The sequence below is a fragment of the Chlorocebus sabaeus genome, chromosome 9 (assembly GCF_047675955.1).
Source record: "Chlorocebus sabaeus isolate Y175 chromosome 9, mChlSab1.0.hap1, whole genome shotgun sequence".
In the NCBI taxonomy this organism is placed as follows: Eukaryota; Metazoa; Chordata; class Mammalia; order Primates; family Cercopithecidae; genus Chlorocebus; species Chlorocebus sabaeus.
This window is the reverse complement of record NC_132912.1, coordinates 127,403,823-127,429,240: the sequence shown is the minus strand read 5'-3', so window position 1 is coordinate 127,429,240 and position 25,418 is coordinate 127,403,823. Positions and strand designations below refer to the sequence as shown.

The window sequence follows — 25,418 nt, the reverse complement described above, 5'->3', positions numbered from 1 at the left end:
AGGATCCTCCAAGGCTTTGCCAATGTCTCCCGGGGGAAAAACAAGCTATTATTGCAGGCTGGGCGGTGTCCTACAAAACCACCATTCCCTGAATACCTTTTGATTTGGATCCTTGGGTTCAGTTTACACAGAAGGTCAGGTGACCAACTATCTAGAGGACCTGGAGATGTCAATGCTAAAACCGGGGGGATCCTGGCAAACCAGAACAGTTTGTCACCCTAATGAGTGGCTACTGTCCAAGAAATTCGTCCTTACTTTCAAAATGCTGCTGGTCCCATGGACTTCAGCACTCGAGGGCATTTTTAGAAATGTCAACTGGAGAACAAGGATGAGGGCGGAGGACTTGCATCCATGCTGCACATGGCAGGCAGGACCACAGAGTCGCCCAGGTCATTGATGCACATGAACATGTCCATGCACCTGGGAGCTTGGAACCCCTCAGTCAACACTGTGCAGTTGTGAAACTGGAGGAACACCGTGGTATGGGCTGAGCGCAGTGGCTCACATCCGTAATCCCAGCACTTTTTGAAGCTGAGGTGGGCGGATCGCCTGAGCCCAGGAGCTAGAGACCAGCCTGGGCAACATAGTGAGACCTCATTTCAACAAAAAATTAATTTTTTTTTTTTTCTTTTTGAGACAGAGTCTCACTCTGTCGCCCAGGCTGGAGTGCAGTGGTGTGATCTTGGCTCACTGCAACCTCCGCCTCCCGGGTTCACACCATTCTCCTGCGTCAGCCTCCCAAGTAGCTGGGACTGCAGGCGCCCGCCACCACGCCCAGCTAAATTTTTGTATTTTTAGTAGAGACGGGGTTTCACCATGTTAGCCAGGATGGTCTCTATTTCCTGACCTCGTGATCCGACCGTCTTGGCCTCCCAAAGTGCTGGGATTACTGGCATGAGCCACCGAGCCTGGCCTAAATTTTTTTTTTTTTTTAATTAGCCAGGCTGGCCGGACGCGGTGGTCTTGCTCTGTTGTCCAGGCTGGTCTTGAACCTCTGGGCTGAAGCGATCCTTCCACCTTGGCCTCTCAAAGTGCTGGGATTACAGGCATTAACCAACATATCTGGCCAAAATGTAAGATTTTTTTTTTGAGACAGAGTCTTGCTCTGTTGCCCAGGCTAGAGTGCAGTGGTGTGATCTCGGCTCACTGCAACCTCCGCCTCTGTGTTCACGCCATTCTCCTACCTCAGCCTCTGGAGTAGGCTGGGACACAAAATTAAAGAATTTAAAGATATATTATGCTTTCTGTTGTCCTATGAACAATACTTGAAATAACATACTGAGGCTGGGCGCTGTGGCTCATGCCTGTAATCCCTGCACTTTGGGAAGCTGAGGCGGGCAGATCACGAGGTCAGGAGATCAAGATCATCCTGGCTAACACGGTGAAACCTCGCCTCTACTAAAAACATGAAAAACTAGCCGGGCGTAGTGGTGGGCACCTATAGTCCCAACTACTCGGGAGGCTGAGGCAGGAGAATGGCTTGAAGCCGGGAGGCCGAGCTTGCAGTGAACCGAGATTGCACCACTGCACTCCAGTCTGGGTGACAGAGTGAGACTCCGTCTCAAAAAAAAAAAAGAAGAAGAAGAAAAAAAAAACCACTGAGCTTTATTGTTGACTATTCAAAAGAAATGATTCCATTGAGAAGAATTTACAAGTAAACATTGATTTCATGTAGATAGTGTCAGTGTAATGTTACAAAGAAAGTCTAAAGTTTTGGCTAGAGTTTAGAAAATTTTCTGGATGTTTTCTTTTTCTTTTTTTTTTGTTTTTTTTTTTTTGAGACAAAGTCTCACTCTTGTCTCCCAGGCTGGAGTGCAATGGGGTAATCTTGGCTCACTGCAACCTCCGCCTCCTGGGTTCAAGCGATTCTCCTGCGTTCAAGCGATTCTCCTGCCTCAGTCTCCCCAGTAGCTGGGATTACAGGCACCTGCCACTGCGCCTGGCTAATTTTTGTATTTTTAGTAGAGACAGGGTTTCACCATGTTGGCTAGGCTGGTCTCGAACTCACGACCTCAGGTGATCCACCCACATCAGCCTCCCAAAGTGCTGGGATTACAGGTGTGAGCCACTGCACCCAGCCTTGAATGTTTTCATATGATACTAAGTGGAATATATTCAGTTATTTGTCAATAGTGTAATAAAAGATATATCAGTTAAATCACCTTATATCTTTTTTATAAAAAATTATATTTACAACTCTATCAAAGAGAGAAAATTAAATAATATATTAAAAGAGCTGAGAACCTAAAAATTAAAAATTAGAATACTTGGACCTCAGTGGGCAATCTGAGGAGCTAGAGCTACAAAAGTAGTTTGGAAAGTGAGTCTTCAATATTCTCTTTAATGGAATTTATAAAAGAGAAGTAGTCAAATGTCTGGCCAATGGAAACACTTAAAGAGAAATGGCTTTGGTAAATGATAGTCTTTTATTTATTTATTTATTTTGAGATGGAGTCTCGCTCTGTCGCCCAGGCTGGAGTGCAGTGGTGTGATCTCAGCTCACTGCAACCTTTGCCTCCCAGGTTCATGCAATTCTCCTGTCTCAGCCTCCTGAGTAGCTGGGATTACAGGCATCTGCCACCATGCCGGGCTAATTTTTGTTTGTTTTTTGTTTATTTGTTGTTTTGAGACAGAGTTTCACTCTTGTTGCCCAGGTTGGAGTGCAATGGCACGATCTTGGCTCACGGCAATCTCCGCCTCCCGGGTTCAAGCGATTCTCCTGCCTCAGCCTCCTGAGTAGCTGGGATTACAGGCATGTGCCACCATGCCTGGGTAATTTTGTGTTTTTAGTAGAGATGGGGTTTCTCCATGTTGGTCATGGTAGTCTCCAACTCCCAACCTCAGGTGATCCACGCGCCCTGGCGTCCCAAAGTGCTAGGTAAAGATGGGATTTCACCATGTTGGAATCAAACTCCATCTCAAGTGATTCGCCTGCCTCAGCCTCCCAAAGTGCTGGGATTATAGGCATGAACCACAGCACCTGGCAGTAAATGTTATTCTAACAGAGATGTCAGTACTTTCTTTGAGTCTATAAGGAATAAATTATTAAAGTTGACAAAATAATAAAAGTGATTGGATATATAAAACTGATAAAGCTTGAAAAGGCAGAAAGCATTAGAAAAACAAAAAATATAAGAGCGTTTTGAAATAATGAAGTGCCAATTCCCAGAAAAACTATTAAATTGTCTAACAAACTACATGAGAACGTATTTGCTGTTTTATGATAAACATAAACAAATATAGTAAACTTTGAGGTCTTTTAATTTACTTAATCCTGACATTTGGCCAGCTGATGTTTGCAAAGTTCTGTGGATTTTAAATAAACAAAAATTAATGAAACAGCCATTCTAACAGTGTTTTCAATACAGTTAATGACAGAGATACTGGCTATGTTAAAACCTAAGTATGATTAAGGCTAGAGAAAGTCTAAATGTGGATGCTTTGGGGCTAGCAGAAGTTAAGAGGGAATCCAGCATTGTGAACAAGATTGTTGATGATAGAAATGCTCCTCTACTTAAACTTACCAAGAAAGCCATTGAAAGAGTTTGATGCAATTCCTATGTCAAATCGTGGCCCAGACTGGGGCGCCATTTAGCTAGTGACAGCTAACTAAACAGCGTGCTAAGAATCTGTAACATCAAAAACTGATTTGGAGATTATTACAATCATGTGGTAAATAATTTATACTCTACTATATACCCTTTCATTCAAGATGTATATACATATTTGAAATATCTTTATACATTTTATTTTAATTTTATATTTTATTTTATTTTATTTTTTGAGACTGAGTCTCACTCTGTCACCCAGGCTGGAGTGCAGTGGCGTGATCTTGGCTCACTCCAACCTCCACCTCCCCGGTTCGAGCAATTCTTGTGCCTCAGCCTCCCAAGTAGCTGGGACTACAGGCATGTGCCACCATGCCCGGCTAATTTTTGTACTAGCTGGGACTACAGGCATGTGCCACCACGCCCGGCTAAATTTTGTACTTTTAGTAGAGATGGGGTTTTACAGTGTTGGCCCTGCTGGTCTCAAACTCCTGGTCTCAAATGATCCACCCGCCTTGACCTCCCAAAGTGTTGCGATTACAGGCGTGAGCCACCGTGCCCAGCCTCTTTATACATTTTAGTGTATTTCAAAAGTAAAAGAACATATATCAATTTTATTATTTCTAGCATAATTTATGTTCCATACCAGTCATTGAACATTTTTAATATCATTCTGCCTATGGAATGGTGGAGTAGAAATTATCAGCCCTTCTTTTACTTTTTCCCAACTTTTATTATGTAAAATTCCAAACATACAAAAAGGTTGAAAAACTAGGACACAGACATTCATATCCCCATGAGCTACATTCAACAATCTAACCTGTGCCATGATTGTCCTTCTCCATACATGTGTGTTTTTTGAGCCATTTGAATGTGAGCTTCAGACATCATGACTCTTCACCCTTAAACACACAGCCTGTGTTTCTTAAAAATCAGGAGATTCTCGGCCGGGAATGGTGGCTCACGCCTGTAATCCCAGCACTTTGGGAGGCTGAGGCAGGTGGATCACGAGGTCAGGAGGTTGAGACCATCCTGGCCAACACAGTGAAACCCTGTCTCTACTAATAATACAAAAATTAGCAGGGCGTGGTGGTGCGTGCCTATAATCCCAGCTACTCAGGAGGCTGAGGCAGAAGAATGCTTGAACCAGGGAGTCAGAGGTTACAGTGAGCCAAGATGCTGCCATTGCACTCCAGCCTGGCAACAGAGTAAGACTCTGTCTAAAAAAAAAAAAAAAAAAAAAATCAGAGACTGATATGTGAGAGGAGACTCTCTCACATATCCATACCATTACTATGCCTAAGAAAACTCACAATCATTTCCCCAAAGGTCCTATGTTTTTTCCAGTTTTTTCGAAGTTGAGGCCAATCCAGGGCGCTATGTTTCTTTCTTTTTATTTACCAAAAAAAAAATAATTTTTTTTTTTTGAGATGGAGCTTTGCTTTTGTTGCCCAGGCTGGAGTGCAGTGGCGCGATCTCAGCTCACTGCAACCTCCACTGCCAGGGTTAAAGTGATTCTCCTGCCTCAGCCTCCACAGTAGCTGGAATTACAGGCACCCGCCACCATGCCCAGCTAAATTTTTTTTGTATTCTTAGTAGAGATGGGGGTTTCACCATGTTGGCCAGGCTGGTCTCGAACTCCTGACCTCAAGTGATCCACCCGTCTCGACCTCCCAAAGTGCTGGGATTACAGGCACAAGCTACCGTGCCCCTCTCAAGCTTGCTTTAAAAGAAGATAGCAGGTCAGGCACAGTGGCTCGAGTTCAAGACCAGTCTGGGCAACATAATGAGACCCCCATCTCTTAAAAAAACTACTTAGCTGGGCACGGTGGCACATGCCTGTGGTCCTCAGGAGGCTGAAGGAGGAGGATTGGTTGAGCCCAGGAATTTGAGGCTGCAGTGGGCTATGATGGCACTACTGCACTGTAGCCTGGGTAATAGAGCGACACCCTGTCTCAGAAACAAAATTTAAAAAAACAAATACATTAAAAATTAAAAGAGGATAGCAATAACTTTTTAACAGAAAGGGGGTTGATTAAACAAGGGTGTCAAATAGTTGATAATCCTTGAAAGTGAGGAAGGAAAAAATTGTGGTTCTTTTACTGTCTCACTTTTATATGTCTTTTAAAACTTTCGTATAAAAAAATTTAAAAATGGCCATGTGGCTAGGCGTGATGGCTCATGCCTGTAATCCCAGCACTTTGGGAGGCCAAGGCGGGTGGATCACCTGAGGTCAGGAGTTCGAGACTAGCCTGACCAACATGGTGAAACCCCGTCTCTACTGAAAATACAAAAATTAGCTGGGTGTGGTGGCGGGCACCTGTAATCCCAGCTACTTGGGAGACTGAGGGAGGAGAATTGCTTGACCCCGGGCAGCAGAGTTTGCAGTGAGCCGAGATCAGGTCACTGCACTCCAGCCTGAGCAACAGAGTGAGACTCCATCTCAAAACAACAAAAACAACAACAACAACAAAAATGGGTAGGATGGTGACAGATTGAGAAGATGAAGAACTCTTTAAGAAGTTGTATAAAATGCATCTCCAGGCCGGGCGCGGTGGCTCAAGCCTGTAATCCCAGCAGTTTGGGAGGCCGAGACGGGCGGATCACGAGGTCAGGAGATCGAGACCATCCTGGCTAACATGGTGAAACCCCGTCTCTACTAAAAAAATACAAAAAACTAGCCGGGCGCGGTGGCGGGCGCCTGTAGTCCCAACTACTCGGGAGACTGAGGCAGGAGAATGGCGTGAACCCGGAAGGCGGAGCTTGCAGTGAGCTGAGATCCGGCCACTGCACTCCAGCCTGGGCGGCAGAGCCAGACTCCATCTCAAAAAAAAAAAAAAAAAAAAAAAAGCATCTCCAGATTTCCCATCTTACATGTGTGCCAGGGATTTACCCTGTGCTTAGTATTTCCAGAGAGCAGTTACTTACTGTTGCCCAATTCCACTCACATACCTTGAAACTATGGACAAAGTCTTTTTTTGTTTGTTTTTAAGATGGAGTCTTGCTCTGTCACCCAGGCTGGAGTGCAGTGGCACAATCTCAGTTCATTGCAACCTCCGCCTCCGGGATTCCAGTGATTCTCCTGCCTCAGCCTCCTGAGTAGCTGGGATTACAGGCACGCGCCACCACACCTGGCTAATTTTTTGTATTGTTAGTAGAGACAGGTTTCACCATGTTGGCCAGGCTGGTCTTAAACTCCTGACCTCAGGTGATCCACTCATCTCAGCCTCCCAAAGTGCTGGGATTACAGGTGTGAGCCACCTTGCCTGGCCCTGGACAAGGTCTTTTGGATGATACACATTCTAGTATAGATAAATCATGCTTCAAATCAGTTGAGACCGAATGGCCCCCACCTCTACCAAGCAGAGCCCACAACTGATTGGCCACAACAAATGTCCCAAACAAAAATAGATTTACTTTGCAATAAAACACCTCCCAGATTTGTTCGTGTGCGGACTGGACTAACAAGGGTCTACATCTCCTAATACTTAATACAACCTAAGGGAACACCAGGCAGGAAAGGCATTGTTCAGCATTACAGCAAGCATGACACAAGAATCTTTCAAACAGGCCGGGTGTGGTGGCTCATGCTTGTAATCCTAGCACTTTGGGAGGCTGAGGTGGGCATATTGCTTGAGCTCAGGAGTTCAAGACCAGCCTGGCCAACATGGTGAAACACTGTCTCTACTAAAAATACAAAAATTAGCTAGGTGTGGTGGCACACGCCTGTAGTCCCAGCTACTTGGGAGGCTGAGGCAGGGGAATCTCTCATACCTGGGAGGTGGAGGTTGCAGTGAGCTGAGATTGGTGGCACTACCCTCCAGCCTAGGCAATGGAGCAAGACTCTACCTCAAAAAAAAAAAAAAAAAAAAAAAAAAAAGAATCTTGCAAAGAGAGTCTCAAAAAAAAAAAAAAAAAAAAAGAAAAAATCTTGCAAAGAGAGTATCTGCAAGATCAAGGAAAGCTGGCCTGATATTTTAAGACTCAAAACATCCATGTGACAGAAACTTTTGCCTTGAGAAAAATATAAATAATTGCTCCAGTTTTGAATTACCTTCAGTCTCTGAAGTTATTTCTTAAGTGCTTCTTGGAAATTTAGGAAATGGATTCTGAACTAAGTAAAGTCGAACAGGCTCCAGATTTATTAGAAAAAAAATTAGTGTCAAGGCAAAACAAAACATGATTTTTATCTGGAAATGAGATAAAGGTTGACGGAAGGGAAGAGAAGAGCATCAACAAGGTTGATCTTATACAGACCACAGATCTGAAAAATTCAAGCGTGGTAAATAAACCCAGAGAATCCAGAATGTTTCTAGAATCCCCTCTAAGGTGGTGTGCATGAAATAACTCATGTAGTCAGTGACCACCATTTCTGAAGTCTTTTATTATACAAACACTTACTGCAGAAAAATTATAAAATGCAAACAAGTGAAAGAGAGAAAAATTATCCATCTTGCCACATCCCAGGACCACATTGTTAACACTTATGTGAATATCCTTCCAGATTGTTTTCTATCAAGAACAATACTAATTTTTTTCCCCACAAAAATCAGATCTAACATGCTGTTTGGACACCTGGGTTTCTTCATTTGGTATCTCCATGTAAAGAAATCTTTTTTTTTTTTTTGAGACAGTCTCACTCTGTCGACCAGGCTGGAGTGCAGTGGTGTGATCTCAGCTCACTGCAACTTCTGACTCCTGGGTTCAAGCAATTCTCGTGCCTCAGTCTCCCCAGTAGCTGGGATTACAGGTGTGCGTCACCACACCTGGCTAATTTTCGTATTTTTAGTAGAGATGGGGTTTCACCATGTTGACCAAGCTGGTCTTGAACTCCCTACCTCAGGTGATCCACCTACCTTGGCCACCCAAAGTGCTGGGATTACAGGCGTGAGCCACCGCAAGTGGTTTTGCTTTGTTTCACCACGTTTTCCAGGCTGGTTTTGAACTCCTGAGCTCAAGCGACCCGCCCACACCAGCCTCCCAAACTGCTGGGATTACAGGTCTGAGTCACTGCGCCCACCCATCTTTTTTATTTCTACCTAAATATTGTTAATGGCTGCAAAGACTATTTCTTCTGGAGTGTATCAAAATTAACCATTCCCCTACATTAGGATTAATGTCACTTCCAGGTTTTTGCTATTAGAAATATGCTGCAATGAGCTTTCTTTTGTTAAGTACTACATTCTGGACCACATGTCACATCTGGCATCCAGAGGGACATTTGCTTGCAGATGTTACAAAGCCTCACTGCTGGAAGGTACTCCTCCCCCCATCTCTAGGGATCAGAAGAATCCTAGAGTAACCCAGTTTGGAGGTACTCTATGTCCGGACTCGCCTTATTTAGGACATTACAAAGATCACTGTAGAAAAGGAAGACAGCTAAGCTAAATCCCAGAACTTTTCCGAAGTCTGTTTGTCATAAAGTTGAAAAGTAAACATTTTCCATTATTTATTAGCACTACATTTACGAATCCATTTGCCTTCAGGCTTCCTGCCTGTCTGGCGGAATTCAGGTTTGCTATGGGAAAGGATGAAGCAGATCCTAATGAAAAAAGGAAGATTTTTCAGTAACTGAAATGAAACCTACAGCCAAGGCAAGTCAGACCCAGAACACAGTTAATAACCATTAGTTATTGCCACTGTATTCTTATTTTACATCATTCCAGATTCTTTTTATCTGCTTAAAACACAGACTGACAAGAAAATTTAAATATTTTTGTTAAAGCAGTTACGGTCAATGCCCCATTGGGTCTGCAATGAAAATAAATATGTATCCTGAATATTTGGGGATGAGATTTCTGTTTTGATTTTACTCCAGAAAAAACAATTAGAACATGTAACCGGGCATTTCCAGACTTTGAAGTAAGGAAAAAGAATCCAGTTTCCTTTTCTCCAAATTCTTGGAGATGTCAAGTAGAACCCTAAAAGGCTGTGATTCACACGTTAAAACCCTGATGAAAACACTCTCCCCTTGCATTTTGGAAGAGATACGTCACTCAACAGGAATGGCTCCCTCAGAATCCAGAATACACTCGCTAGCCAGCTGACCCTTGTTCTCAAGTGATCTCACGATTCCTAAGATGCTCTCAGGCAGCAAGTTCTACAGTATCTCAATTATTAGGGGATCCAGGCTGAGGGGTCACTTTAAACAAGATCAGTTCCTCTGTGGAAGATGCCTTGTGGGGACCTTTCCAAGACTCAATTTTATACTCAACTGATACTTAGTTCTGTAGGTAACAAGAAATCAACAGAAACATTTTGGAAACAGAAACTTCTGAAAATCACAGAAACATTTTAGCAAGTTGTGTTCCTGGATGTCTCCTGAAAGCAGCCTGACAAAAACTTTGTATGGAGATGAGTTTTAATGCCCTTTAAAAAGCTCTTTTAAGTCCATTATTAATTGCCAGAAATGAGTACACTGAGGAAAGGCCTTGTCCGGTGCTGAGACAGACATTAAAACAATGGTACCATGATTAAATAAGTTTTTTATTGTCACATTTAACTGCTTTGTCAGATATACATTGTAGATTTCAGTATGGCATCAAAATAAAAATATTTTCCTGAATGTCAAAATCTGAACAGAGGAGATGGTAATGGCACTTAAAAAAAATAAATTCACACTGGCGCTGAAGCTGCGTAGTAGGTAGCTGATAAAAACTGGAACACATTTGCAGATAAAGTGGTCTGCAGCATTTTAAATCAAATGGCAGTGGTGTAAGGCCAACAAAACCAGAAGAGTAGTTAAAAGACAGACCCCCATAGAGGGGCGATCCAAAGAACGGCAGTTCTAGCGTTTCATTTTCGGTCTATATGATACTGTCTAATTTAGTACTGGAACTGGAGCTCAATGAGTAAATGTCTATCCTATAAACCGAAACTACTTTTTCAGAACCCAGATTTTAAGCCTCTCCAACAACTTCCTTATTCTTACAGGTTTTAACTAGTTCAAAGGAAAGGCAGTTAAACTCCAAGTATTAACCCTCTTGGCTGTCCTTGTCATAAATGGCGGGTCTTGCAGTTTCCAAACCAGAAGCCCGACATGCTCCTGAATGTCTTAGTGGTTTCACACGTTGTGGGCAAAACTAGAAAACAAGTAGTCATTAAATAAAAATATAAGTGCATCCCAAGAGAGTCTCTACACATACCGCAATTATTCCCTAAAGGGCAACTTAAAATAAAATAAGTATGGTTATTCAGCTTGAAAATGAATCTTTATTCACCAAGATTCCCAAACAGTTTATTATTATATGTCTTTCCTCCACAAATAAAACTAACACTAGGATTTGTCAGAAGATCTAAATGAGTTATATCTCCTCTGTATGAACTCAGCTAAACCTACCGTGTCTGGAATCTGTTCATTGTAAAACTCACTCCTTCTATTCTCCACTGCTGTGTGTCCTCTAAGATTCCAGAACAGAGACCATACAGGTGCCAGTGCAACACAGTAGTCACTGTAATCCATCAAGAAAAAAATAATTAATTTATTTTATGACATATTTATTTGGATGATTACTTACTGGTAATTAGTATCTCTACTTTTTTTTTTTAAAGGCAACCATTTTAAGTGATAATACATATCAAGCTAGTAGAAAAAAGTTGAAAGCCCTCTCTTTTATCTCACAAAGTCATGCAGACAAGAGAAGGTATATCTGATTTATTCCAATCAGGTTTCTTGGAATTATCAAAATTTCTTTTCTGGCAAAGATGAATTTGGCTCATCATAGAAAGGAGTTCTTTGAAGGCTGCTGCTAAACTTGTTTCCCTTTGAAAAAGTAAATTTCAAGGCATGATAGTGCAAGAGGTAAGTTTTTGATTTATAGAACATTTATAGACTAATTGTGCTTAGTCTCTAATTTCCAATTTATTTTAAAGAACAGAAACTACGCTGATAAGTTTCACTTTGCCTAAATTTACCAGTACATCCATGAATCGCACCAGAATTAGGACAATTTGATTATCTTAATGATTCTGCCATGAAGCTTGCACACTGTATCCAAAGGAAAAGACCCACGGATGGAGCCTCCCACAGGTTCTGTGCACAAGGACTCTCTTCTCGGGAGTCAAGGTATCTGAGAAAGCAGTTCCCCCCAGATTAAGTTCTCAAAAACCCTCTCAGTAAGCAATGAAGAAAACCAGTGCTAGGTGGAGAGTTCCTTTTGTTTAGTTAAATCTGGGAGGTCTGAGTGTTCCTGGGGTCCTCGTTGGGATGTGCCACGGGTCGAGAATCTTTCGAATGTGAGTATTCACTATTAGAAGGCTCTGTAGGGTCAATCAAATTTTCATAATCACTGTCGTCTGAATCCTCGCCACTGTCTCCAGCTGCTCTTTGGGGAGGAGGAAGGTCAGCCCCACTTCCAGGATACTTCAGTCCGGCACTGGTGGAAGCATAATTGGAAGAGCCCACAGCTTGAGGTCGAGGCATAAAGACACTCCTTTCCATGCGAGAGTGGCTCAAAGTACTTTCTTGATTGTTTGGGTGAAAATCAGAATAGGGGGGAGGAGGATCAGAGGCCTCTGCATCTCCAAGTGTACTTCTACCTTCAGCTGCAAACCCAGAAGAGGGCATCCGAGGACTGAATGCCGGGTCCAAACTTTCAGACGGCATCTGTCTGCTTAACACTGCCTGCTGCAATCCTGGATGAAAAGAAAAGAATATTCTAACACTTTCTAGATTCTCACAGCTTTTCATCTCAATGTATAACATGGTCAACCCGAATGTTCCGGAAAACAGCAGTGAGGCAATGAAGCTGACTGTTACTATTAATTATTTTACAATTGCATAGTACTTGATAATTTACAAGATATTTCCCTACACATTAATTTATTTAAGGCCATGACAAATTTCTGAAGTGTCATCATTATCGTTATGACTACTGTTTCCATTATAGATGCAAAGAAACCAGAGTTCTGAAAGGTGAGGTGATGTGGCTAAGGGGACAGCTGGAAGTGGGCCTGAGACTCAGAATGCAGGCTCTGCCGCTCCACACCCTGTGCTGGTTCCCTGGCGTGGGGTTTGCTGTGTCATGCTGTGGGGCCCAAAGGTTGAAATGGAAACCTCCTGTCCACGGAATGGAAATGTGAGATTCTTTCTTTGGCAGCCTCCTATCAAAAAGCCGATTTCTTTATAGCTACCTGTCATAATACACTTATACACCTGAAAACTTTAAAAGCCCTATGTTAAGTAGGTACTGAACCACAGCTTTACTCTATTTTTATTAATGCTGTGAAAGAACCCACATAGTCCACATAGTCTTGAAAGTTTTTGTAGGTAACATTTAAATTTTTTAAAAGTATTATAAAACTGATACACACTCGTACAATATTTAGATTATTTAGAAAGGATGAAAGAAAATAAAAGCTGCCCACAATTCCATCATCCCAATAACATTGTCAGGATGAAAAGGACACAAGATTTCAAGCGAAGAGACCTAAATTGTAAGTATCAGGCCCTCACTTCCTTGCTGTGTTACAGAAGTCACTAATCCTTGCTGAACTCGGTTTTATTATCCAGCTTTGAGTGTTTGTCTGCACACATGTATATAAAACATGGCTGACATCACCTAGTTTATACTGTTTTATATCCTAGTTGTTTGTTTGTTGAGACAGGGTCTCACTCTGTCACCCAGGCTGGAGTATAGTGACACAATCATGGCTCACTGTAGCCTTGACCTCTCGGGCTCAGGTGATTCTCCCACCTCAGCCTCCCAAGGAGCTCGGACTAGAGGTGCATGCCACCACACCTGGCTTTTTTTCTTTTCTTTTTTTTTTTAAGTAGAGACGGGGTTTGCCATGTTGCCCACGCTGGTCTGAACTCCTGGGTGCAAGTGATCCACCTGCCTCGGCCTCCCAAAGGGCTAGGATTACAGGTGTGAGCCACCACGGTTGGCCTAGTTTTTTTTGTTTGTTTGTTTTTTGAGACGGAGTCTCACTCTGTCACCCAGGCTGGAGTACACTGGCGCTATCTCGGCTCACTGCAAGCTCCGCCTCCCATGTTCACACCATTCTCCTGCTTCAGCCTCCCGAGTACCTGGGACTACAGGCACCTGCCACCACACCCGGCTAATTTTTTGTATTTTTAGTAGAGACGAGGTTTCACCGCGTTAGCCAGGATGGTCTCGATCTCCTGACCTTGTGGATCTGCCTGCCTCAGCCTCCCAAAGTGCTGGGATTACAGGTGTGAGCCACCGTGCCTGGTCTAGTTTTTTTACTTAAAATTATATATTGGGGCCAGGCGCGGTGGCTCACGCCTATAATCCCGGCACTTTGGGAGGCTGAGGCAGGCAGATCACAAGGTCAGGAGATCGAGACCATCCTGGCTCACGCGGTGAAAACCCCTCTTTACTAAAAATACAGAAAAATTAAGCCAGGCGTGGTGGCGGGTGCCGATAGTCCCAGCTACTCAGGAGGTTGAGGCAGGAGAATGGCATGAACCCAGGAGGCAGAGCTTGCAGTGAGCTGAGCCACTGCACTCCAGCCTGGCTGACAGAGTAAGACTCTGTCTTAAAAAGAAAAAATAAAATAAAATAATATATTGGGCATTAACTCAAATTCACTTCAATGGCTGTATAATATTCCATCATACATATATATACCATAATTTAAATAAAATTTATAACTGTAAATTGACAAATTATAGCTATACATATTTATAACATACTGTAATTTATTCAATTATTTTACTTTTGTTGACTTAACTACTTTAAATTCCTATTTTGGCCAGGCATAGTGGCTCACACCTATAATCCCAGCACTTTGGGAGGCTGAGGCAAGAAGATCGTTTAAAGCTCAGGAGTTTGAGACCAGCCTGGGCAATAGAGTGAGACTTCATCTCTAAAAAAATGAAAATAAAAATTCCTATCTGTATTTCTTTCTTTTTTCTGAGATAGAGTCTCGCCCTGTGGCCCAGACTGGAGTGCAGTGGCGTGATCTTGGCTCACTGCAACCTCTGTCTCCCGGGTTCAAACAATTCTCCTGCTTCAGCCTCCCAAGTAGCTGGGATTACAGGTGCCTGCCACCATGCCCAGCTAATTTTTGTATTTTTAGTAGAGATGGGATTTCACCATGTTGGCTAGGCTGGTCTCAAACTCCTGAGTTTGTGATCCGCCCGCTTTGGTCTCCCAAAGTGCTGGGATTACAGGCATGAGCCAGCATGCCCAGCCTCTATTTTGTTGTTTTTTTTTTTTAGACAGTCTCACTGTGTTGCCCAGGCTGGAGTGCAGTGGTGTGATCTTGGCTCACTGCTACCTCCACCTCCCAGGTTCAAGCAATTCTTCTGCCAAGTGCACGCCACCATGACCAGCTAATTTTTGTATTTTTAGTAGAGACGAGGTATCACCACGTTGGCTAGGCTAGTCGAACTCCTGACCTCAGGTGATCTGCCCGCCTCGGCCTCCCAGAGTGCTGGGATTACAGGCGTGAGCCACTGCGCCCAGCCCTAACTGTATTTCTGATTATTTCTAGAAAAATGTAACAGTAAATCAGACTGTTATATTTGCCTGGAAACATGAATCACATTTTAACTGGATTATATATATTCTTATTAAATTAGAAAAGTTTAGCCCTAACCTTATCTTTTACACTTGATATTATCTGCCATATGTTTATAAATTTTACATACAGATAATAATTCTGGTGGTGTTACAGCAAACATGGCTGTTATGCTGGAATTACTAGGTTCATGGGCCTAATTCTCATTCAGTTTGTTCCTTAGCCTAATGGTGTCTATTCATCCATGGTTACGAAAATTAGACATTTAAAACCTTTACTATGACCGAACATAAAGCTAAAATAATATTTGGTAGCTCCTCTATGAGGCTATATTAAGACAGGACACAGGCTGGGTACAGTGGCTCACGCCTGTAATCCCAGCACTTTGGGAGGCCGAGGCGGACAGATCACCTGAGGCTGAGACCAGCCAGGCCAACATGGTGAAACCCCGTCTCTACTGAAAAAACAAACAAAAAAAACAATTAGCTGGGCATGGTGGCGGGCACCTATAGTCCCAGCTACTCGGGAGACTAAGACAGAAGAATCACTTGAAACCAGAAAGTGGAGGTTGCAGTGAGCCAAGATCATGCCACTGATTCCAATCTGGGTGACAGAGGGAGACTCTGTCTAAAAAAAAAAAAAAAAAAAAAAAAAAATACAGGACACAGTGTTCTGCTGGGTATGACAGGGTTAACTAAGTAGCAACCACCACATTCACTGTAACTAGATCCGATTGTCAATATATACACAAATCTATATCAATAACTTATTGGGATTTATTCTAATTTCCACTTCAGCTTTTCTACCTTTGGTCTTCTTTTTCTTCAAGTGTCAGAGAATTGAGGGGGCTACTATGAAAAACAGCACTTGCCCTCCAGAGAAGTTGAACAAGAGACTACTCTGCCCCAGCCAGGCTAATCTGAGACTTGATGAGCATAGAAAGAGGCATATCATTTATTGTATAATATAATCTGATGTTTAAAACAACATTTCCCTGATACTGAATGGTAAAATTAATAAGAAACTTACTTCTTTCTTGTTCCTTTTCATTTTTCCTCTGAGTGATTTGTCTTCTTAATTTGTTCACTTCTGCCTGACAAGATTCAACAACTCGCTCACTCTTTTCAACATCTGCACACACTGCCTGAGGAAAAAAACGACAACAAGGTTAGCTTCAAGTTCAAGCACAAGGCATTCCATAAATTCAGCGCTGATTACAACTCCAGGAAAAGTCCAGATGGTTTATTGAGTTAAAAAGCAGCCACATAAGGTAGAACAAAATCAAGAAAGCCCAAAAGACTAGAATTGTTATTATTCACTGATTTGCTTTAATTTTAAGATGATTACGCTATTTAGCTTACAAATTCTTGACCAATAAGGGTAAGATAGGAAAGATTTACTCTTTCCTTTGATTAATCATTTTTATTGAAATGAAAAGGGAACTGTTGGTACCAGTTTAGCATACAAAGGAAGAACAAAAGATAAGACAGGAATAAGATGCTTTCAACTTTTATTTATCACCAACATTCAAAAAATCAGATAAGACAATTTAACAGAAAATATTTATAAAGAAAAGTTGAAAAAAAGTTTCAAAGTCAAGGTTTAATAAAAGGTAGTTTTTGAGACTGCATCTGTGTAATGTAGCTATTTATAACCCTGAGAAAACTATGTGATTTGGTATTTTCAAAGCAGGCCTTATTCAATCAACAATGAAATATAACAGCCACTTTTGGCCAGTGCTGATATTCTGAAAAGGGCATGGTCATGAATTCAGGACAAAAAGCTATTTTCCACTGCACGTTCCTTCCATAACAGAAATACCAGAAGCTTCCAGAAAGTAGGCTGGTTATCAGTGAGTCTGTATAAAGCTCCCTATACTGGTAGGTGCACAGTGACCCTAGTTTGGAGCACTAGACTGAAAATGGCTCTTGTATGCTTCTCCTTTTGCCCCGGGCTGAACTCAGCCTGTTTTCCTCTTTTTCAGTATCTGCCTTCATTCCTCTTTCTACTCATTGAGGCCTTCATCCTTTTTATTTTTATATTTTAGAGTTGGGGTCTCATTCTGTCACCTGGGCTGGAGTGCAGTGGCAGCACAATTGTAGCTCACTGCAGCCTTGACCTCCTGGGCTCGAGCAATCCTCCTTCCTCAGCTTCCCAAGTAGCAGAGGACTACAGGTGCATGCTGTCACACCTGGCTAATTTTTAACTATTTTGTAGAAATGGGGTCTCATTATGTTGCCCAGGCTGATTTCGAACCCCTTGGCTCGACAGATCCTCTTGCCTAGGCCTCCCAAAGTGCTGGGATAACAGGTGTGAGCCACCATGCCTGGCCAAAGCCTTTTTCCTTAAAGTCAGGCCTTTCTCTGGATCTCAAGCGCTTCATCAACTTTACCACTTTCTTTGCTGTACTCAAAGGCAAGTTCAAAGGCTATTCTGTTCTTAGATTTTAGAGCAAACTACTCCTAAGAAGACAGTGGGGATGATGAAAAGAATGTGGGAAAGTATCGTTAGCATCTAGCTCAGTAGTTGGCTCACAGGAGATGTTTCCATTGATGCCTGCTGCATAAATGACTAGGAATGAACAGGCTCTGCCGAGATCCTTCCACTTCAGGGAGGCAGCTGGGGGCAAAATGAGTGAACTAGGATGAAGAAGCAGAGCTGCAACCAGTTATGGGTGCCTTTTGATATTGTCTCTACTTAGAATATAACTGATGGAGATAGCTGTGTTCTTAGCAAGACTTTCTACATTTTCCTAGAAAAACTACTATCACAAATGGGGCCGTAAGTATTTGAAACAGTAGCATTAACAATCTACTTCAGGCACAGAGTGAGTGAGCCGGGCTTCTGCAAGACGGCACGAATCATTATTCCACAGCTTGACTCTGTTCTGGGAAAGCAGATTCTGACTTTCGGATCCTAACTCTATTTGTCAGTTGGAAGATAATTAAAAATTAAAGTAGAATTAAAAACTTTTGGGCAAGACAAATAAGATGAAAACTAATAAATAAATCAGTTACCTGAACTTTCTCCTGAAGTGCATTGTAAACCTGATAAATTGCCCTGATATCTTTCATTACTCCATCCTTGTCAAAAAAGTCAGTACTAGAAGGCAAACAGAAAAAGATGTCACAAGGTTACCATAACCGCTGTGAAATGGAAAGGCATTTTTCCTATCTCTTCCACTTTATTGTTTAAATGCTGTGACTCCAAGGTGACAGTGTTTAAGGAATAATGCTCATACCACAAGAATTACAGAAATTTTAAAAACCCATGTTACCAAGATCATTTAAAAAATAATAAAAAGCTATGCATTTTTCAGTGACTATGTTTAGGTTTTAGAACCTCAGAAATAATACTCTATCCAAAACTTTTGTATCAATTACAAAAAATATTGTGAGACGGGCAGATCACGAGGTCAGGAGATTGAGACCATCCTGGCTAACACGGTGAAACCTCGTCTCTACTAAAAAATACAAAAAACTAGCCGGGCGAGGTGGCGGGCGCCTGTAGTCCCAGCTACTCGGGAGGTTGAGGCAGGAGAATGGTGTAAACCCGGGAGGCGGAGCTTGCAGTGAGCTGAGATCCGGCCACTGCACTCCAGCCTGGGCGACAGAGCCAGACTCCATCTCAAAAAAAAAAAAAAAAAAAAAAAAAAAAAATTAATGAAAGTAAATTCTCTTTTCAATAAGAACAAAATTTTGATACACGCTGGTGGTATCCAGACAATTATCTTACTGTATTCTTCAGTTTTAATCATATCAAACTTGGTTTTACATTTTTCCATACACCTTTTAAATGTTATTAACAAAAGAAATATTGCTGACAAAAGAAAAAACTAGCACTTTACCTTTCAACTTACCCATGTTCTTTAATCACTTTGGCATAACTCTGAGAAGTATTTGGCACTGAAGACACTTTGTACTCTTGCTGGCTAGTATTTCCTAGATTGGGAATAGCAAGTGATATCCTTTGATTATATCTATGGGAAAAATTCAGAAAGAGATCATGTTAAATGTACCATTCTATCATATTCAAGTGAGATTGACAGTTTGAAAAAAAAAAAGGGCTAGGTGTGGTGGCTCACACCTGTAATCTCAGCACTTTGGGAGGCCGAGGTGGGCAGATCACCTGAGGTCAGGAGTTGGAGACCAAGACCAGCCTGGCCAACATGGTGAAACCTTCTCTCTACTAAAAATGAAAAAAAAATTAGCTGGGCATGGTGGTGCACACCTGTAGTCCCAGCTACTCAGGAGGCGGAGGCAGGAGAATCACTTGAACCCAGGAGGCGGAGGATGCAATGAGCCAAGATTGTGCCACTGCACTCCAGCCTGGGCGACAGAGCGAGACTATCTCTACATAAATAAATAAATGAATAATTCTTTAAAAAGGGCATGTGTGGTGGCATGTGCCCACAGTCCCAGCTACTTAAGAGGCTGAGGTGACAGAATCAGGAGTTCAAGGTTACAGTGAGCTATGATAGTGCCACTGTACTCCAGCCTGGGTGACAGAGCAAGACCCTATCTCTAAACAATAATAATAATAAAATTAAAATAAATAAAATTAATTAACTAAGAAAAGAATGGGGCTTGGTGATAGGAGTCTTAGTTGCTGACATTGGTAAACTAACAGGAAGGTCTCATGGAGCACCTCCTTCTACAGAAAACCCAAAGATACATGAGTTAGTAATGTTTTCCCTCCTATAAAGTAAAACCTTGCTTATCAACTCTTTGAGAGCAGAGGTCATGCCTTACACATCTTTCATATACCCACAGTGACTGACACAATGCTGAGCCTATTGTAAGCGCTCAAGAAACACGTACAGATTATGTAATGAAATCTTATAAAAACCTTTTTAACAATTAACAATTATTTTCACTGATGTCAATTTATTCTACAACAAATAAACTTCCAGAGGGAAACCATTCTGCTGTTTACAAACAGACAACATGATCGTATAATCATATGGGGTTTTTTTTTTTTTTTTTTTGCTTTAACAAGTTCACAATGCAAAACCCTTATTAACCAGCAGGTGGATCAATTTCACAATTTTGTATATGAAATTTATGTTTCAAAATTATAATCAGACTTCCACAGCAATAAAACTGCATTTCCACACAGTGGATTATGGAGAAGCAAATGATGATTTCCAGCTATTTATTCCTTATAAGGATTTATGCATAATAAACACATCTTATTAATGCTTCTTGATCCAAAAACAATTTTATGTAAATAACTGACAAGAAAAATACCTTCTGTAACCACAAAAAGAGCTAAAGAGAATAATACAAATTTTTATTTAAAGATGCATAAAATTTGGGGAGGCCGAGGCAGGTGAATCACCTGAGGTCAGGAGTTCGAAACCAGCCTGGCCAACATGTCAAAACCCTGTCTCTACTAAAAATACAAAAAAATTAGCCAGCATGGTGGTGTGTGCCTGTAATCCCAGCTACTGGAGAGGCTGAGGCAAGAGAATCGCTTGAACCCAGGAAGCAGAGGTTGCAGTGAGCTGAGATCGCGCCACTGCACTCCAGCCTGAGTGACAGAGCTGGACTCCGTCTCAAAAAAAAAAAAAAAAAAAAAAAGCATAAAATGCACTATAATGCACATTTTCAAAGTCATGAATCTCAATGACTTGTACCAACGTCTGTCTTTTTTTTTTTTTGAGATGGATTCTTGCTCTGTTGCCAGGCACGGTCTCAGCTCACTGCAACCTCCGCCTCCAGGTTCAAGCAATTCTTCTGCCTCAGCCTCCTGAGTAGCTGGGAATACAGGCACACGCCACCACACCCAGCTAATTTTTGAATTTTTTTTTTTGTCTTTTTTTTTCCCTTTTTGTGGAGAATGGGGTCTCGCTATATTACCCAGGCAGGTCTCGAACTCCTGGGCTCAAGCTATCCTCCTGCCTCTGCCTCCCTGAGAGCTCGGATTACAGGCGTGAGCCACCGCACCCGGCCTAATTTTTGAATTTTTAGCAGAGACGGGGTTTCACCATGTTGGCCAGGATGGTCTCGATCTCTTGACCTCATGATCTGCCCACCTTGGCCTCCCAAAGTGCTGGGATTACAGGCATGAGCCACTACGCCTGGTCCCAACATCCTTCTTATATGTGAGACAGATGGAAAAGAAAGCTTTACCTTCTATTTGGTCTAAAGAGTACGTATTCTAAAGCGTGAGTGGAATTGTTGGCAGTGGAGATGAAGCTGAAGAGGAGAAAGACGAGGTCGGGCACACCGAGGATGCGGGTGAGCTGCTTGTGAAGAACCTGCTCTCTGTAGGACATCTGCTGCTGTGTGTTGCGCCGGAATCTGTACCACCCAATGACTTTCTGAAAGAAAAGTGTGAAGAGTTGCATGAAATCTTACAAATTTAATTCTGAATGTATCCATACAAACACAAGTGCACAAATGTTCACAGAAGCTTTATGTGCAAAAGCCCCACACTGAAACAACCCAAGTGTCCATCAGCAGGAGCATGGATAAACAGACTGGTTCCGGCATACACTGGATCCTGCTTAGTAACAAAAAGAACACGAATGAGTCCCAAAATAACTATGCTGAGCGAAAGAAGCTAGACACCTCCTCACTAAAACAAGTATAGGTTATAGGGTTCTATTTATACAAAATGCTAGAAAATGAAAACTAATCTACAGTGACATAAAGCAGATCAGTGGTTAACAGGAATCGGGGGAGAAGGCAGGACTGGAAAGGCATGAGGAAGCTTTTGTAGGTAATAGAGATGCTCGTTATCCTAGTATGGTGATGGTTTCACAAGTTTACACATACATCAAACTTCTAAGAGTATACATTTGAAATATGTATGATATGTCAATTTTACCTCAATAAAACTATTTTAAAAGTGTGGCTTTGTCAGCTCTAACTACAGCACAACTAAACTGGCTGATGAAACTGTTACACTCTCTAGAAGAATACTTCTCATAATGAGATTTGTTGGTCATCAGGAAGACAGATGACTTCAGGGATATCCGAAAGACTGCTAAAGTGCAGATTCCTGGGCCCCACCCACATCTGCAGAATCAGAACCTCCCAAGACAGAGCCAGGAATCTGAATTTCAGTCAGTTTCTGAATTTTTCTTTTGCATATTGAAATTTAAAAACATCTGTTGTCAAAACATTTAATTATTTATTAGAAGATCAATCTTCATACAGCTTCCTTCTTTGAAACCAACTCTGGGCTAAAATCTTGTTTTAAGAAGTAAAGGTAGTTTAAAGCTATTAGTGTCATATTAAAATTAAAATTAACAGTAAATTGAGATTGTTTTGACACTTTCATGTAGAAAGTAAGCCAACTTTTGCTGAGGCTAGCTATGTCACAAATATTTTCACTAATTACACCACTCTAAGTGAATAATGTTTTCTCCATTGAGTTCATATCACATGCAAAGAACTACAGAGAACAAAGAAATAAGCAAGAGTTCCTGACTCAAGGAGTACTACTGAACATAAAACAAATCTTCCCATAGATTAAAGCAATTAATTCTGATATTCCTTAAATAAAAAGAAAACCCAAGCTTTTCTTTCAGGGTATAATCTTTTTTTTTTTTTTTTTTTTTGAGACAGAGTCTTGCTCTGTTGCCCAGGCTGGAGGGCAGTGGCACGATCTCGGCTCACGGCAACCTCCACCTCTTGGGTTCAAGTGATTCTCCTGCTTCAGCCTCCCGAGCAGCTGGTATCACAGGCATGCGCCACCACGCCCCGTTAATTTTTGTATTTTTAGTAGAGAGGAGGTTTCGCCATGTTGGCCAGGTGGGTCTTGAACTCCTGACCTCAAGTGGTCCATCCGCCTCAGCCTCCTAAAGTGCTGGGATAACAGGCATGAGCCACTGTGCCTGGCCTCAGTATATAATCTTATAGAAGAGATGTTTTGTCCAAAGTTACAGAGCTCATGAGTGACAGCCAAGATGTGGAATCAAGATGCCTGCCTCTTTCCACTGGGCAACACTAACTTTCACATTCTACATTAGACACGATGGTGGCCACAAAAAAGGTAAAAGTAGTTTTCAAGAAAATGTGGATACAATTAGATAGAGCTATTGATGTATGTGAACACGGCACATTTCATTCTAAGATTCAATACTCTGTACCCAACTCCTATTTGGAATGTTGGAATTACCTACTCAGTAGACCTCAGGCATGCCTCACACTTCCCCTGCCTTCCTGCAAAGACCTGAACGGTGCTCAGCACACTGGCTGTTTTCATGAAATACTCATTGACTAATAGAATCTTTCAAGTGGCTATTGGATGAATAACAGTGCTTTTCAGTTATGCCAATTTGAACTCTTTTATTTCATTTTTTTTCCTAGCTGCCTTTTTTTTTTTTTTGGTTTTTGAGATGGAGTCTTGCTCTGTTGCCCAGGCTGGAGAGCAGTGGCATGATCTTGGCTCACAGCAACCTCCACCTCCTAGGTTCAAGCAATTCTCATGCCTCAGCCTCCCAACTACCAGGGACAACAGGCGCATGCCACCACGCCTGGCTAATTTTTTGTATTTTTCGTAAAGATGGCGTTTCACCATGTTAGCCAGGATGGTCTCGATCTCCTGACCTCATGACCCACCAGCCTCAGCCTCCCCAAATGCTAGGATTACAGGCATGAGCACCGTGCCCAGTCGATTTCTTCTTTTGTGAATTTCCTGTTCAAGGTCGTTACTCATCTTTCTCACTTAAAATTTTGAAATCTGCCAGGTGCAGTGGCTCACACCTGTAAACCCAGCACTTGGGGAGGCCAAGATGAATAGATCGCTTGAGCCCAGGGCTTTGAGACTAGCCTGAGCAACATGGCAAAACCCCGTTTCTACTAAAAAAAAAAAAAAATTAGCCAGGTGTTATGGCGCATGCCTGTAGTCCCAGCTACTTGGGGGGCTGAGGTGGGAGGATCACCTGAGCCTGGGAGGTCGAGGCTACAGTGAGCCATGATCATGCCACTGCACTCCAGGATGGGTGACAGCGTGAGACCCCCATCTCAAAATAAATAAATACAAATCAAATCAAATAAAAATTTGAAATCTGTTTTAAAAAAAATACTTCCTGGTACTTCTAATATGTAGTGAATGCTCTAGAAAATTGTGCTCCAAAAAGAATCTGTATAGAACAAATTTTAGTTTTAGAAAGTATAATTAAGATTCATGGCTGAGTGCGGTGGCTCATGCCTGTAATCCCAACAATTTGGGAGGCTGAGGCAGGTGGATCACTTGAGTTTGAGACCAGCCTGGGCAATATGGTGAAACCCCGTCTCTACCAAAAATGTAAGAATTAGCCGGGTGTGGTGGCGCACCCCTATAGTCCCAGCTCCTCAGGAGGCAGAGGCAGAGGCAGAATTGCTTGAACCTGGGAGGTGGAGTTTGCAGTGAGCCGAGATCGCACCACTGCACTGCAGCCTGGGTGACACAGTCAGACTCCATCTCAAAAAAATAAATAAAAATTTTTTTAAAAAGTATAATAAAGGTTCATAATTTAAAATATGAAAAATGAGGGTGTAAAGTAGCATCTGAGAGGTGAGGGATGGGCTGCTAAGAGATTCCAGAATGTCTGCTCCCAGGCAAATCACTAATATGAGAGTGCTGGACCATGTGATGCCTGTGGCTGCTTTAATACCCCTTCCTGGTTGGGCAGGCAGCTTGGTTAGACTACCAGAATGGAGCACCTCTTCAGCTTACTATCATGCATAAAGCCATTTGCCTTTCTTCTGACCTATCCTTCCACACTTCCTATTCTTCCTTTTATCCTTACCTCCTCCTGTACATTAGAAAGGCTGTTGTTTTAATCTAACTGCACTTACTCCTAACACTGTTAAACAAAGGCATTTTGTTTCCCGCTTGACAAGTTGAAAACCTTTTTGTTTGAGACGGAGTCTCACTCTGTCGCCCAGGCCGGAGTGCACTGGTGCCATCTCGACTCACTGCAAGCTCCACCTCCCGGGTTCACGCCATTCTCCTGCCTCAGCCTCCCAAGTAGCCGGGATTACAGGCGCCTGCCACCACACCCGGCTAATTTTTTGTATTTTTAGTAGAGACAGGATTTTACCATGTTAGCCAGCATGGTGTCGATCTCCTGACCTCATGACCCTCCTGTCTCGTCCTCCCAAAGTGCTGAGATTACAGGCATGAGCCACTGTGCCCGGCAACAAGTTGAAAACTTTTATTGGTACTTTCTTTCTTAAGAAATGGTTAGTAATGGATCTATTTTTATAGAATATCCCAAGGTAAAAAGTAAAACCCATACATAGTACAACACAGTAAATTACAAATGGCATTATTAGTCACTACTGCAACAAGAAAACTTTGGTTTATTTTCAGTTGTATTCAGACTTGCTTACCTAGTCTATACATAACTAGAACATCATATGCAAATGTTGATAGAAATAATAA

The 25,418-nt window shown here is 42.1% G+C and overlaps 1 protein-coding gene across 1 annotated transcript in view; it reads right to left on the bottom strand.

Annotated features, from left to right (window-relative positions):
• Window positions 1-10,016: 10,016 nt before the first annotated feature.
• Window positions 10,017-25,418, bottom strand: part of ABRAXAS2 (abraxas 2, BRISC complex subunit) — a 28,307-nt gene continuing 12,905 nt past the window's right edge. The window contains exons 5-9 of the mRNA XM_038009687.2: window positions 21,170-21,360; window positions 18,895-19,014; window positions 18,053-18,137; window positions 16,065-16,179; window positions 10,017-12,182 (exon numbers count right to left, since the gene is read on the bottom strand). Of these exons, the coding sequence (XP_037865615.2) occupies window positions 11,713-12,182; window positions 16,065-16,179; window positions 18,053-18,137; window positions 18,895-19,014; window positions 21,170-21,360 (981 nt within the window). The 3' untranslated portion in view covers window positions 10,017-11,712. The remainder of the gene's footprint in view (window positions 12,183-16,064; window positions 16,180-18,052; window positions 18,138-18,894; window positions 19,015-21,169; window positions 21,361-25,418) is intronic.